The sequence below is a fragment of the Octopus bimaculoides genome, chromosome 5 (assembly GCF_046866305.1).
Source record: "Octopus bimaculoides isolate indiv1 chromosome 5, ASM4686630v1, whole genome shotgun sequence".
NCBI classification, from domain to species: domain Eukaryota; kingdom Metazoa; phylum Mollusca; class Cephalopoda; order Octopoda; family Octopodidae; genus Octopus; species Octopus bimaculoides.
Genome location: NC_142932.1, coordinates 20402411 through 20416384, shown reverse-complemented (window position 1 = coordinate 20416384; position 13974 = coordinate 20402411). Strand labels below are relative to the sequence as shown.

The window sequence follows — 13974 nt, the reverse complement described above, 5'->3', positions numbered from 1 at the left end:
TTACACTTATGATTAATTACACTTAGTCTTTAAAGATTTAAAATATGACTGATTTGGCTTCCAGAATATTGCTGATAGACATACTTATTTTACAAACCAGTGGACAAATGGAAGGAAATGTTTATTTTGTTTATACCTTCCTGGTCGACATGCTTGTACATGTGAGAACTCCTTTTCAAATTTTCTTTATGTCCTGACATAAGTTTACCATTCTTTGAAACACCTTTGCAACTGTCTGCAGGATTAAACTTTGGTCCTTTTGTTCAAGTTTTGTGAGAATTCTTGCATGTATTTCCGCAACTTTGTTTGCCGTAAGCCCTTGAACAAAAACGAGGCACTTAAATGTATCAGGAGTTAGTTCCTTCAGTTTAAATTTTTTGCACTTTCGGTTTACAGTCCTGGCATATGTGACAAAGTCTTCAACCTCTTTTTTTAAACTAGATTCCAACATTCCCATCGAGTGTTAAATAAGGAACTCTTAGCACTGAATATTTTTGATAGTAGTTTGGCTGTTTCCTGGAAACAAATTCCACTAGTTTTTTTGGGGTAATATGAAATTACAATATTTTTCATGTTCAGCCAGTGGTAATTTACACAATAATAATCTTACATTTTCCTTGTCTGTCCACAACTTGCAATCTTCCCTGAAGATTTCTTTATACCTTCCAAAGTACACTGCAAATGTTATACCCTCCTCTGGGTCATAACTGAATTCTGATATAAAATTTGATATGCCATCTATCGAAAATGAACTTATAGTGTTTCTGGACTTCTTAAGACATAGCTCCATTAATTGTTGTTTTTCTTGTTGCTGAAGTAGTTGGTTCTGCAACTCCTGTTGCTGTTCTTGCTGCCGTTTTTGCAACTGTGTAATAGGTCTTCCATCATTAACACCTTTGCATCAGAAAAATTTGTTAACTGACCTGCATGAGCTTTGAATCCTTGTCGCCGATATTGTTGTATTGCCAATTGTTATGACATTACTTTTTTTACACTATAATCATGTAATAACAATAAAACTTATAATGAAGCAGGGTAACAACAACGTAACAATCCAACACATTATTAAGGATTAATTTCAAAAGAACAAATAATAAATAAACAAAACAAAAGGAGAGAGAGAGATGGGAGAAAAGGGGCAAGAGGGTGAGGGACAGAGGAGATGGGGTGGGGGAAAGGACAGAAAGGGAGAGGGAGAGTAAGAGAAGGAATGGAGAAAGAGAGAGAGAGAGAGAGAGAGAGAGTGAGAGAACAGAAGAGATTTTGTTGTCTCCTTACCTTGGAATCTAAATCACGTTTTCCAATGTCTCCTTTCTTCTCCAGATGAAATTGAACTTTTCCTGAGGAATCAGACAACCTGTTGGTGTAAGATGATAATCATTTATTATTAAGACACACACACACACACACGAACGTGTGAATGTAAGCTTGAAAGGGCCCACATTGAGGAAAAATTTAGTGATCATTTTTCTTTTTGTCTTTTATTTTAGTCATCGGACTGTGGACATGCTGTGACACTGCCTTGAAAGGTTTAGTTAAACAAATCGACCTTAGTACTTATTTGTTTGAGTCTGGAACTTATTCTATTGGTCTCTTTTGGCTGAACTGCTAAGTCACATGGATGTAAACAAACCAACACCAGTTTTCAAGCAGTGGCAGGTGAACAAACACACACCTATAGTGACATTGTCATCATCCTCATCATCATCATTTAACATCCGTTTTCCATGCTGGCATGGACTGGATGGTTTGACAAGACCCAGCAAGATGCAGGGCTGTGCTAAGATCCAGTGTTAGCTTTGGCATATTTTCTGCAGTTGGATGCCCTTCATAATGCTAACCACCTTATAGTGTGTACCGGGTGCTATTTTTTGTGCCACTGGCACTAGTGAAGTTGCCAACTAAATTGCAAAACAAAAAAAGAACAGAAAAGGAATAAAAATCCAAGATTAAGGTTTAGAGAGAGAGGAGGGGCCTTCATAATAGGTACTGAGAGGTTAAAGTATGATAGAAGGACAAGCACAGGTATTTTGCTGGGCTTTCACACAGTTTCTTGTATCAAATTCACTCACAAGGCATTGGTTGGTCCTGGGCTATTGTTCAAAGTGCCACACATTGGTATTGAACCCAAAACCATGTGGTTGGAAAGCAAGCTTCTTAATCACACAGCCATGCTTGCAACTATACATGTTCCATTTATAGGTTCTGGTTTCATTACATCACATCATATTGCGGGCCTCAACACAAGCTGTAAGGCCTTAACTCTTTTGTTACTATATTTCTGTTGAAATATGCAGCCTTTGTTTCAATTAAGTTTGAAAACAATGAATGCTTTAATAAATAACTTTGTCAATATTAACCTGGTGTTTGGAATATTAATTAACATGAAATTTTGATAGTAGGGTTTAATTTAGGTCACCTTAAAACACGAAGTTTATATCACAGAATCAGGAGTAAAGTTGGTATCAGGGTTAAGAAATCCTTCCCTATTAAGTAATAGGTCTACCTCAGTTGTGTAGACATGTGTTTGCAATGAAGGAGATATGTAGTGTTGCATGTGGGTAATACAGAAGAGAAGAAAGTGTGATTTATTGGTTATGCATGAATAGAGTTTGTTTTCGTGTAATAAAATCTAGGAAGGTCAATGTTTGATATTTTGTTGTGCAAGTGATTTGTGAAGTATGTCTCAGTTATTTTTGTGTGCATAGGTGCAGGCATGACTATGTGGTTATGAAGCTCACTTTTCAACTGTGTGCTTTCGGGTTCAAGTTGCACTGCATGAAATCTTTGGCAAGTGTCTTCTATAATAGCCCCAGGCTGATCAATGCCTTGTGAGTGAATTTGGTAGACAAAAGCTGAGTGGAAGCTTGTCATATGTGAGTTTGTGTGTGCATGTATGTGTATGTTTGTTTGTTTGTCTGTCACCCCACTCTGTTGACAACTGGTGTTGATTTATTTACAGCCCTGTAACTTAGCAGGTTGGTGAAGAGGACAATAAATAACAAAATAAAAAACAAAGTACTGGGGGTAATTTGTTTGACAAAAACGCTTCAAGGTGGTGCCCCAGCATGGCCATAGATCAATGACTAAAACAAGTAGAAAAATAAAGATAAATAGCCGACTGAAGCTTTGTGATTGAATTTGGTAGGCGGAAGTTACTGCCGTGTGTGTATATGTCTGTGTATGTGCTTGTGCCTTTCTCCAAAAGAGAGAGAGAGAGAGAGAGAGAGAGAGAGAGAGGGAGAGAGAGAGAGAGAGAGAGAGAGAGAGAGAGAGAGAGAGGGAGAGAGAGAGAGAGAGAGAGAGAGAGAGAGAGAGAGAGAGTATTGCTATGCTTAGAGTAAATGCCAAAATATAACACCACAAACATCACAAACAACATCATACAAACTACCACCATTACCACTGTCACAATCCACTATCAACACCATAACTACAACAACAGTGACCATCACCATTACTCTTTCATTACTGTATTTATTTTGAGATGCTCTGTGTTTCTCTCAATTATTTTAGATATAACAAAGAATTTAAGAAAATGACTTTGTTATCATTAAGCTTGTGTTAGGAACATTGTGACTAAGGTTTGGCAGAAGACTTTAATTCAAAACTTATGAAAACAACACATTTGTACTACAGAGCCAGAGCTGGTTTCAGCTGGGTTGGTAATGAAAGGGTTTAAACTATAATCATTTTCATAACCATTGCCACCACCACAACCACTAATACTCTAACCACCAACAACCCACTTCTAATCACATATTCCTTCCAGGTTTTCCATGGCCTGTTTCTGTATCTAATGTTGATTTCAAATTTTGGCACAAGGCCAGCAATTTAGGGGAGAGTGGGTAAGTTGATTACATCCATCTCAGTGTTTAACTGGTACTTATTTTATAGACCCTGAAAGGATGAAAGATAAATATTGACCTTAGCAGAATTTGAACTCAGAATGTAAAGATGTGCTAATGATTCTGCCAGCTTGCTGCCCTATTTCTATATCTAATATCAACAACTCACTCTACATGTTCTCCCACATGCAGCCACACCTCTTGTGCAAATTATCTGATACCAGGCATTAATCCATCTCTAGATTCTACATTCAGCATTTTGTTATACCACTAAGCCTTTGTTATGCTCACCTTGCTCTTGTACCATGAGTACTGTATGTAAGAAGCTCATCATTATTTGTATAAGGTAAAAACAAGGGTTATAAAGGGGTCACTGCAAATGAGACATATCAACTGCATCAGTTAAGGAATCTTAAGGCACTTCTATCCATGTAGTAGGGGAAGCTGTGCTAAGGTAATGGAAATTGATTGTCTTCCTTAGACAGGGAAAAAAAATACGGTACTCACCTGTAAAGTTCCTTAGGTCCTTCTTCTATTGTAAATGCGGTCTCTTCCTCTTTTTCTTCTGTTAGGGCTTTGTAAAACTCATGCTACAATGAAAAGGAAGAAGAAGATAAAAGCAAGGTATTTTGGTTAGATATAATTTTGATTACTTTTTGGCAGGCATAGAGAATTGGTTGAGTGAACACCAAAACATTAATGAAGTGCATTCACGCTGTTAATATTCTATTTACTATTTGAATTCAAGACATACAGATTGACGAAATGAAGCTAAGCGTTATGCCTGACGGTTAACGATTCTGCCAGCTTGCTGTCTTAATAATAACAATAATAATAATAATAACAACAATAGTTTCAAATTTTGGCACAAATCCAGCAATTTTTTAGGGGAGGGTAAAGTCAATTACACTGACCCATACTGAACTGGTACTTAGCTTTACCTTTCAGCTTTTTTAGGTCGATAAATTGACCTTGGCAATATTTGAACTCATAAAGTAAAGAGCTGGACAAAATACAGCTGACCATTTTGTCTGATGCATTAATGATTCTGTCATCTTGCTGCCTTGATGTCGACAGCAATGATGATGATTTTTTCTAATTTTTGGTACACATACGCTTCTTACGGGCCAGCCTCACAAAAGCAGCCCAACTTATTGACAGATTCTTAGAGCAAGCCCTAAGAAGGAATTCTCAAGGATCTGAGCATTTACTTGAGGCCAACAATTCATCTTTTTTTTTTTTTTTTTTTGAAAATATTTGATCACTGAAGTAAATTAATTTTTTAAGGTGAAACTCAAAGTAGATAAAGCTATAAAAGTAATAGTATTTAGTATGCTAGGTTAAAACAACACTTAGATGGAAAGCCTCACTACTTAGAGTTCCACCTGACAAAGATGTTTTACTTCAATTCTCTCAAAGTTTCTAAATTCTAATAATATTATTATAATACTTGATCATAATCTTATTGCTTTTCAAATCTTACCACAGCACATAACAAATCTACTTCAGCTAACCATATACCAATAATCCCTAGGTAGGTAGGCAGGTAGAGAGAATAGTATCCTGAAATACTTACATCAGGTTCAGTAGAATCTTCTTCCAGTACCTCTGTTGTAATTGCAGTGCTTTGACTGTTTTTCAAATCATTGATGTACATTGCAGCCTGGCAACAGAAGATAGAATGGTAAAGCAGAATACAGTATAACATAATACCACACATCACAATTGAACAAAAGACAGAATATTATATGGAAGGGTTGACAGAAGAGTTCCTTTGCCATAACTTCTACAAACTTTACTGATTCACATAGATTCTAAGTTCTTATGATATATTGCAGTACAATACAATATAGTTATTGAACAGGATTACACAGGCATACCTCAACTTATATTCTGAGTTGTGTCTTTTCCAATCCCCATAGTACCCACCCAACGAAAAACACTACAATAAGATGCAATAAAATATATTAAAATACAATACAACAATACTTACATAACACAGTAACAACAGAGCAATATGGTGCAGAACCATAATAACAGCTTAGGCACAGGCAAGCAATTTTTGATGGGAAGGGCTTAACTGATACCACCAACCTCAATACCTGATTGATATTTCATGTTAACCTCAACAGGACTTGAACTTAGAATGTAAAGAACCAGAAGAAATATTACAAGACGTTTATTTCTTTTACCTTAATAATTCTGCCAGCTTGCCCCCTTTGACAGTACAGTTTCAAATTTTGGTACAAGGCCAGCAATTTTATGGAGGGTAAGTCTTATCAATAACTTCAACAAGTGCTCAGTCGATACTTATCTTATAGATCCCCTTGGCAGAATTTGAACTCGGAACTCCATTAAGCATTTTGTCTTGCACACTAAAACAATTCTACCACAACCCTTTCTACTAAATGGCACAAGGCCTGAAATTTTAGTGGAGGGAGCTAGTTGGCTACATTGATTCCAGTACTCGATTAGTTTTTATCCTATTGAACCTAAAAGGGTGAAAGGCAAAGTTGACCTTGGCAGAATTTTAACTCAGAGTGTCAAGGTGAATGAAAGGCTGCTAAGCATTGTGTCCAATGCACTAAAGATACTGCCAGCTTGCTGTCTTAAACAACTCTACCATAACAAAGTAAAACACATCAGTATACATACCTTAAATTTCTCATCCTTGTTAGATTGTGCACCATTCCACTGGTAGATTGTTTTACCAAGATCAAGTATAAAGACATCACCACTATCCAACATATCTTTGTTTTTGGCAACCTTGAAATGAAACGAGACAGTTGATATAGAAGTATAGGTTATAGCATAGATTACTGAGCCACATTTAGTAGTAGTAGTAGTGGTGGTGGTGATGGTGATGTAGTAGTAGTTATCCCTGAGTCAGATTTATAAACAAAGGCATTTTAACCATGACAATTCTGACTTAATTTTGAGGAATAGTTTTTCCTTATCTACATTAACCAATATACCTACTTTTTAAGATGATTTAGCTGCTATTTTGTGAAAGTTAAGCAACTTAGAAAAGTATGTTCTGTCACAAGTATTAGGGCTCTGGTTTGAAGATATCTTTCTCAATCTCTCCCATCAACCCTAGCATCCTTTTAAAGGGTTGTAGCATTGCTTTCCTTCCTAATTAACCAACCAAATAAACAATCAATCAACTCATCTATCTACCTACCTCTCTATCAATCAGTCAGTCCATCTATCTAACTATCTGTCAATCCATCTCTCTCTCTCTCTCTCTCTCTCTCTCTCTCTCTCTCTCTCTATATATATATATATATATATATATATTATTCATTTAAAATACAGAGATGCCTATAATAAGACATCTAACCTATCAGAAAGAGCAGCCAAAAACTCTATACCATAATTAGGGATAATTTTGAAAGGGAATGAAAAATAAAAACATTTACCAATATATATATATATATATATATATATATATATATATAGAGAGAGAGAGAGAGAGAGAGAGAGAGAGAAACCCTTATTGGCTTGTAGTAGTTATAGTAATAATAGCAGCAGCAGTACCAACCAAAGACAGTAGTAATACTGTTCTATCCAGTGTGTCTTTATCACCTGATGTACTATTCTTGGAGCATATCTCTCTTTTCAAGGTCTGAATTGAATGTGAGGCATCTTTCTTCATTTGGATAAGATGGCAGTTCTTTGCAAAGTCTACTCTGCCACCACCAACACCAATAGTGAATCTGTATTTAATAACTAATGAAAAATTGGTCAGTTAATACCAACCAGTGGTATCTACTTACAGCTAGAAGTAGACACAGCTACTGAGACTTATTATAAAACAGTCAATTATACCACGGTGGTACCTACTTACAGTTAAGCAGGCTGAACTATTAGTCATAAACATAGCAACATAGCAATGTGTAAAACAATTTACTGACCTCTTTGATTTCAACATGTTTCTTTGTACCACAGAAATGTAGGAGCCTTGATTGATAGGTCTTCTCTGTGACAACTCGGAATCCAGAATCAACTCCACCCTTTAACAACCTTTTGAGCAAAGAGAAAAATAACAGTAACAATAACAAAAATATTTTAAGGAGGGATAGAGACAAATTATGGCAGAGTTTATACTAGCATGTTAATAGTATTTATGAACTCATGCAGCTGAAAAGGTGAAGTTGGATTTGGTGGAATTTGATCTGAAAACCTAAAGGCTTAATACTAAATATTATATGGCATTTAGTATACCTTTTTACAATTTCAACCAGAGCATTTTATCTAGTGCTCTAACGATTCTGCCAGCCTGCCACATTCAACCACCCTTAAGAATAATATTTTTCTTCACTGTTGTCACAAAGATGACAATAATAATAATAATAATAATAATAATAATAATAATCAACATAGGTCCAAGGCAGCAAAATTAGAAGAATACAGTTAATGAAACTGATCCCAGAACTTGAATGATAATTTATTTTCTTGACTCCAGAAGGATGACAAGCAAAGTTGATCTTGAAGGGATTTGAACTCAGAATGTAAAGGATTGTAGCAAAAGACTACAAAGTGTTTTGTCTAGTTCTCTACTGCTCAAAATAATTTTTAACAAAGGTGTGTCTCAGTGGTTAAAAGTTCACTTCCCAATCATATGGTTTCAAGTTCAGACCCCTTGTATGGCACCTTGGGTAAGTGTCTTCTACTATAGCCCTGGGTTGATCAAAGCCTTGTGAGTAAATCTGGTAGATGAAAACTGAAAGAAGTTTGTTGAGCGCTTATGTGTGTGTGTGTGTGTGTGTGTGTTTGCGTGCATGTGTTTATGAATGTATGCAAAGGTGCATGCACATGTGTTTGTGTCTTCTTGTTTTGACTTCATGTGATAGCTGTAAACAAGTATCACCATCAACTAAATAGCATCCTTTGTTTTCAAATCTTCTGCGAAAACATGTCCAGCTATGGGGAAATATTACCTTTATTGGAAACAAGAGGGGTTGGTGACAAGAAGGGTATCCAACCATAGAAAATCTGCTTCAATGAATTCCATTCAATCCATGCAATCATCAAAAAGAGGATATTAAAATGACAGTGATGATGATGATGATGATAAGGCTACACAAAGCTAAATATTTTAGAAGAGAACAGCCAATTATACCAAGCTCTAATTCTTGACTGATACTTATTTTACTGCTCCTGGGGTTCCACGTGAGAGTATGGTGAAGGAATGGCTATGTGAAAGTGTAACAACAAAAGTGTAGCTATGAATGTATTTTGAGTAAGTTAAATGATACTTACGTTATATTCTTAAAGTAACTCTTGAAGAGATTAGATTCATGTCCTTGTACCTCTCGATGTTGGATAGGTACATCGTCCAAGAAAGTGTCCAACTCAACAGTTTTGTAGGCAGCTGCACAATACTCATCCTATGGTGAAATACACACAGACAGAAACTTGGGTGATGGTATGAAGCTGAGATGAGTAATGGCACAAAGTTGAGTGAAGCAATGGAAATGAAGAATGGCATGAAATTGAGTGAAGCAATGGAGGTAAGTGATGAGTATGAAGTTGAGTGAAGTAATGAAGACAAGTGATGGAACGAAGTTGTGTGAGGCAATGGTAATAAAAGATGGTATAAAGTTGAGTTACAGCTGATAGAGGAAAAGAGTGACGAGCTGCAAAGCATGTGAGAGAGAAATATATATAAAAAGATAAATGTGGATAGACAGTAAGCTATATATATATATATATATATATATATATATATATACACACAAAAATAAGAGGAATGACCAGCAAAAGTGGACTCCTATATGCTAGAAATAGATGCCGAATTATCTAACCACGAAAAAATATGTTACTGAGAACATATTTTTTCATGGTTAGATGATTCGGCATCTATTTCTAGCACATAGGAGTCCACTTTTGCTGGTCATTCCTCTTATTTTTGTATGTAATATAATTTTAATCTTCGGATTTTTTCTTAATATGCTAGACCACTGGTTTTAATTGATTAATATCAATTTCTACCCTTATTAATAAATTTTATATATATATATATATATATATATATATACACACACACAAATCATCATCATCATCATCATCCTCCTCCCCACTTTCTCTTAATCTGTGCAGCCAATCTTTGGGGTACCATTCTAGATGCTTTTGTAGTCAGCTGTCACCATTGGTCTCTGTTCTCTGCATGCATCACAGGGTTGCAGTGTTGTGACCTGTCCAGTCCTTGATCTTGTCAGACCAGGATTTTCTTTGCCTCTCTTTCACCCTCCTTCAACTGTGCCCCAAAAGATGGTTTTGGACAGGGAGTTGTAGCAAGATATGTGATTGTACCAGGCAAGCTTTCATCATTTTATCTGTGCAAAGAGTAGTTCCTGTCTACCAGCATATTTGTTGGCTTGCTGCTGACAAAGCTGTTTGTTTTGTGTTTTGTATACAGAATGTGTAGCAGCCTTCTGAAGTACTTGTGCTCAAATACCTGGATTCTTCATTCCATGTATAGATGGATGGAAGTCACTAGGGACTTATACACTTTGAGTCTTGCCTCCATAAAATCAGTTTCATCATGGCTGCAGAGGACAAACTGAGTCTAATTGTGATCTCATTTTGAGATCTGCTGTCCTTGGTCTGCGTGGATCCTTGGTACTTGAAGGTAGCCACTATGTCAAGTTTCTCTATATTCAGCATGATGTTGGTTACTGAGTTCTGGTCGTTGCTATTAACCAGGATTTTTCTCTTTTCTGGGATGATCTCCACCCTGTATGCTCCTGATACTTTTTCCAGTCTGTGGTGAGCTTTTGAAGTTCTGCTTTACTGCTTCCTGATAGGTCAATATCATTAGCAAAACACAAGTTAGAGATGGACCATCTCCAATGGTTTTATATATAAGAATAGCAATTCTTAGTGGACTGTGAATGATGAATTCAATGTCTGTAGCAAAAACACAGGTCCCACAGTCTGCCAATGTCATTCATAGCCCAGTGGTATGTTATACATAAACATTGTCTATAGAGAGAGTTTCTCTGCTGAGATATTATCTACTGTAAAGGTTTAAATGTAACTGTATACATCTACACCTCAATTAACGCTACTTAGTTTGCCTCTGGTCAATTCTAGCTTGACAAAGCTTTGTGCACATCAGCAAAATTTCTATTTGCTGTTGAACTCTATAGCATTCAAATTCATCAATGAAATGCAATGCTTATTCATTCATATTGTTTTCAATTATTCATGCCTTATCTTGTAACTTCAAGGTATCAATATGGTTGCTTATTTTTAAAATGACATTGTAGGATAGGTGTGAGCAATTGGATCTCATCTTACACATAACCCTGAATATAAAACAAATAATGTAATTCCTGAGCAAAATAGGAGTGATAATGTGTATGACAAAGCTGGTTATTTGAATTACAGCCATAGTTCATCCAATGGATTTCCAAACAATTTCCATCTGCATTATTTCATTCATGAAGTTTGCGTCAACTTGAGGCTTCAGTGATACACACATATCTAAGATGATGCACAGTTGCATTGAACCTAAGACTTTATGACTGCATCCATATAATACACCACAGTACTGTAATGAATAGCTAAAATAATATAGTACAATATACTACTGTACTATGTAGTCGAAACAGAACAGTACAATAAAGTAGTGGTTTTGAACAAGTTTAAAACCATTTTAAATTTATTAAACATGACAGGCATGGCTGAGTTATTAAGAAGTCTGGTCCCCCACCACATGGTTTTGAGTTCAGTTCTACTGTGTGGCACCTTGGGCAAGTGTCTTCTGTAACCCTGGGCCAAGTAAATTTTTGTGAATGGAGCTGATAGACAGAAACAGGAAGAAGCCTGTTGTGTGTAATACGGCAGGTTTAAATGGAAGGAAAGTTGTCCTTAGTGAGCTTTGAACAACATATTTGGTGTTTGTAGTTGATGAAGAGTAATGATACAGAAACATGTGTCTTATTTCCCTCAGATATCATTCTGCTTGGTTAGGAAGTGTGCTTTCAAACCACACAATTTAGTGTTCAGTCCCACTGTGTGGCACCTTGGAAGGCAGGGCTGGGCAATCAGGTGTCATCTATTATCGCCCTGAGCATTGTAAGTAGGGCTGGAGTAGATAGAGATTTCATATGTGTGTCTGTATATAATGTACCGTTCTGTGATAGAAAGATCAAAAAAAAAAAAAAAGTACTCCATCTGGTGAGAGATAAATATTTATTTAAAGGACACAATACATGTGTTTAAGTGTTAATAGTTTCATATGTTGAGAAATATCTCAAACATATTCATCAGGCACAATTCACATGTGCCTGATGAATATGTTTGAGATATTTCTCAACAGATGAAACTAATAGTAGCACTTAAAGACAAGTATTGTGTCCTTTAAATAAATAATATTTTATATATATATATATATATATATATATATATAGTTGATGGCATCAAATTTATAATCTTTAAGAGAATGAGAAATAATTCATTTTTGGTATGATGAATCTCGAAGCTCGAAGCAGATAAAGCTATAAATAATTGTGTAAATATTGGATAAAAAGCCCTTTGGATAGAGAAAGTCAAAGGCTACCCATATGACTCAAACCTACATCTCCTTAAACATGTGTGTATGTGCATGGGTGTATATGTGCTTATGTCTCCTCTTGACATCATGTAATAGCTTTAAATAAGAGTCAACATCATAGAACAGTGTTGTTCATATACAATCTTCCATGAAAACATGTCTGGCCATGGGGAAATAATACCTTGCTTGGAAACAAGTGAGGGTTGGCAACAGGAATGATATTTAGTCATAGAAAATCTATTTCAACAAATTCTGTCTGAGCCATATGAACATGGAAAAGTGCATGTCGAGACAATAATAAATATGATGTGTTTGAGAGACAAAGAGAGAGAGAGAGAGAGAGAGAGAGAGAGAGAGAGAGAGAGAGAGAAGGAGAAGGGACAGTTATGTGCAACCAGGTAAATGCAATAATGAACAATTTAATATTACTCACCTGAGTGCTGTATTTGCCAATCCAAAAATGTACGTCATAATTGAATCGCTCTCCATTTTCCTCAAGGTAAGTCTGTTCAGGTAAAAGTAATTCAAATTTAACAAAGGAAACATTAACAACAACAACAAATAGAAGACTGTAGTTTGTGCTGAAGCAATGGTTCACAAATGACTAATTTTACTATGATTTTGCTCTACTTTCATAGGAAATTTAATTCCTAGTTTTTAAGTAATGCATGAGTCATGTTATAGATATTTAAACATATCCACAACCACACATGCAAACATACTTCCCTACACATTATATATATATATATATTCTATTTTTACTCAATTTAGTCATTAGACTGCAGCCATGCTGGAGCACTGCCTTGAATTGTTTTAGTCCAATGAATTGACATCAGTACTTTTTTTAAAAGTTGGTACTAATTCTATTGGTGTCTTTTGCTAAACTGCTAAGTTACAGGGACATAAACACACCAACATTGGTTGTCAAGCAGTGCTGGGGGGGGGGGGATAAACACACACACACATACATATACTGAACTGCAAAAGAAACATAATTTCATTATGTCAGAAATAAATTTTGATAAACCTGATAAAGTCAATTTCTTGGATGCACTATGACTACAATCTATGGCTCACTGCCATGTGATCTGGTAGTGGGTGGATCCAGTACATCGAGGTTGTAGGGCATGACATGTTCAATACTGTGTATGCCCTCCATGGGTGTTCAAAACGGCCATACACCGTTGGTACATGGAGTGCATGAGGCGGTTCACAAAAGCCATTGGCACCTGTACCCACACCCTGAGGAAAGCTGCCTCCAGTTCCACACGAGTTGTCGGCCTTGGGGCCACCTGGTTCAGCCATCTCTGGATTTCATCCCACAGGTGTTCAATTGGGTTCAAATCTGGGTTGAGAGCCAGCCACAGCATGGTTCTGATGTCATACTGATGCAGGAAGTCCATGGTTACCCTGGCTGAGTGGGAGGGAACATTGTCCTGCCGGAACATGTGGCTATGGTGACGTGCAAAGAAAGGCACAATGTGAGGTCTTAGGATCTGGTCAATGTAGCACTGCACTGTGATGCCATTCCCTCTGCCTGTGTCGTCGCTGATGGGTCAC

General features: G+C 36.4%; 1 protein-coding gene across 1 annotated transcript in view; it reads right to left on the bottom strand.

Annotated features, from left to right (window-relative positions):
- LOC106871065 (gelsolin-like protein 2) overlaps nucleotides 1-13974 on the bottom strand; it is a 54024-nt gene that overhangs the window by 5647 nt on the left and 34403 nt on the right. The window contains exons 5-11 of the mRNA XM_014917334.3: nucleotides 12848-12919; nucleotides 9114-9241; nucleotides 7766-7874; nucleotides 6504-6614; nucleotides 5425-5511; nucleotides 4356-4438; nucleotides 1279-1357 (exon numbers count right to left, since the gene is read on the bottom strand). Of these exons, the coding sequence (XP_014772820.1) occupies nucleotides 1279-1357; nucleotides 4356-4438; nucleotides 5425-5511; nucleotides 6504-6614; nucleotides 7766-7874; nucleotides 9114-9241; nucleotides 12848-12919 (669 nt within the window). The remainder of the gene's footprint in view (nucleotides 1-1278; nucleotides 1358-4355; nucleotides 4439-5424; nucleotides 5512-6503; nucleotides 6615-7765; nucleotides 7875-9113; nucleotides 9242-12847; nucleotides 12920-13974) is intronic.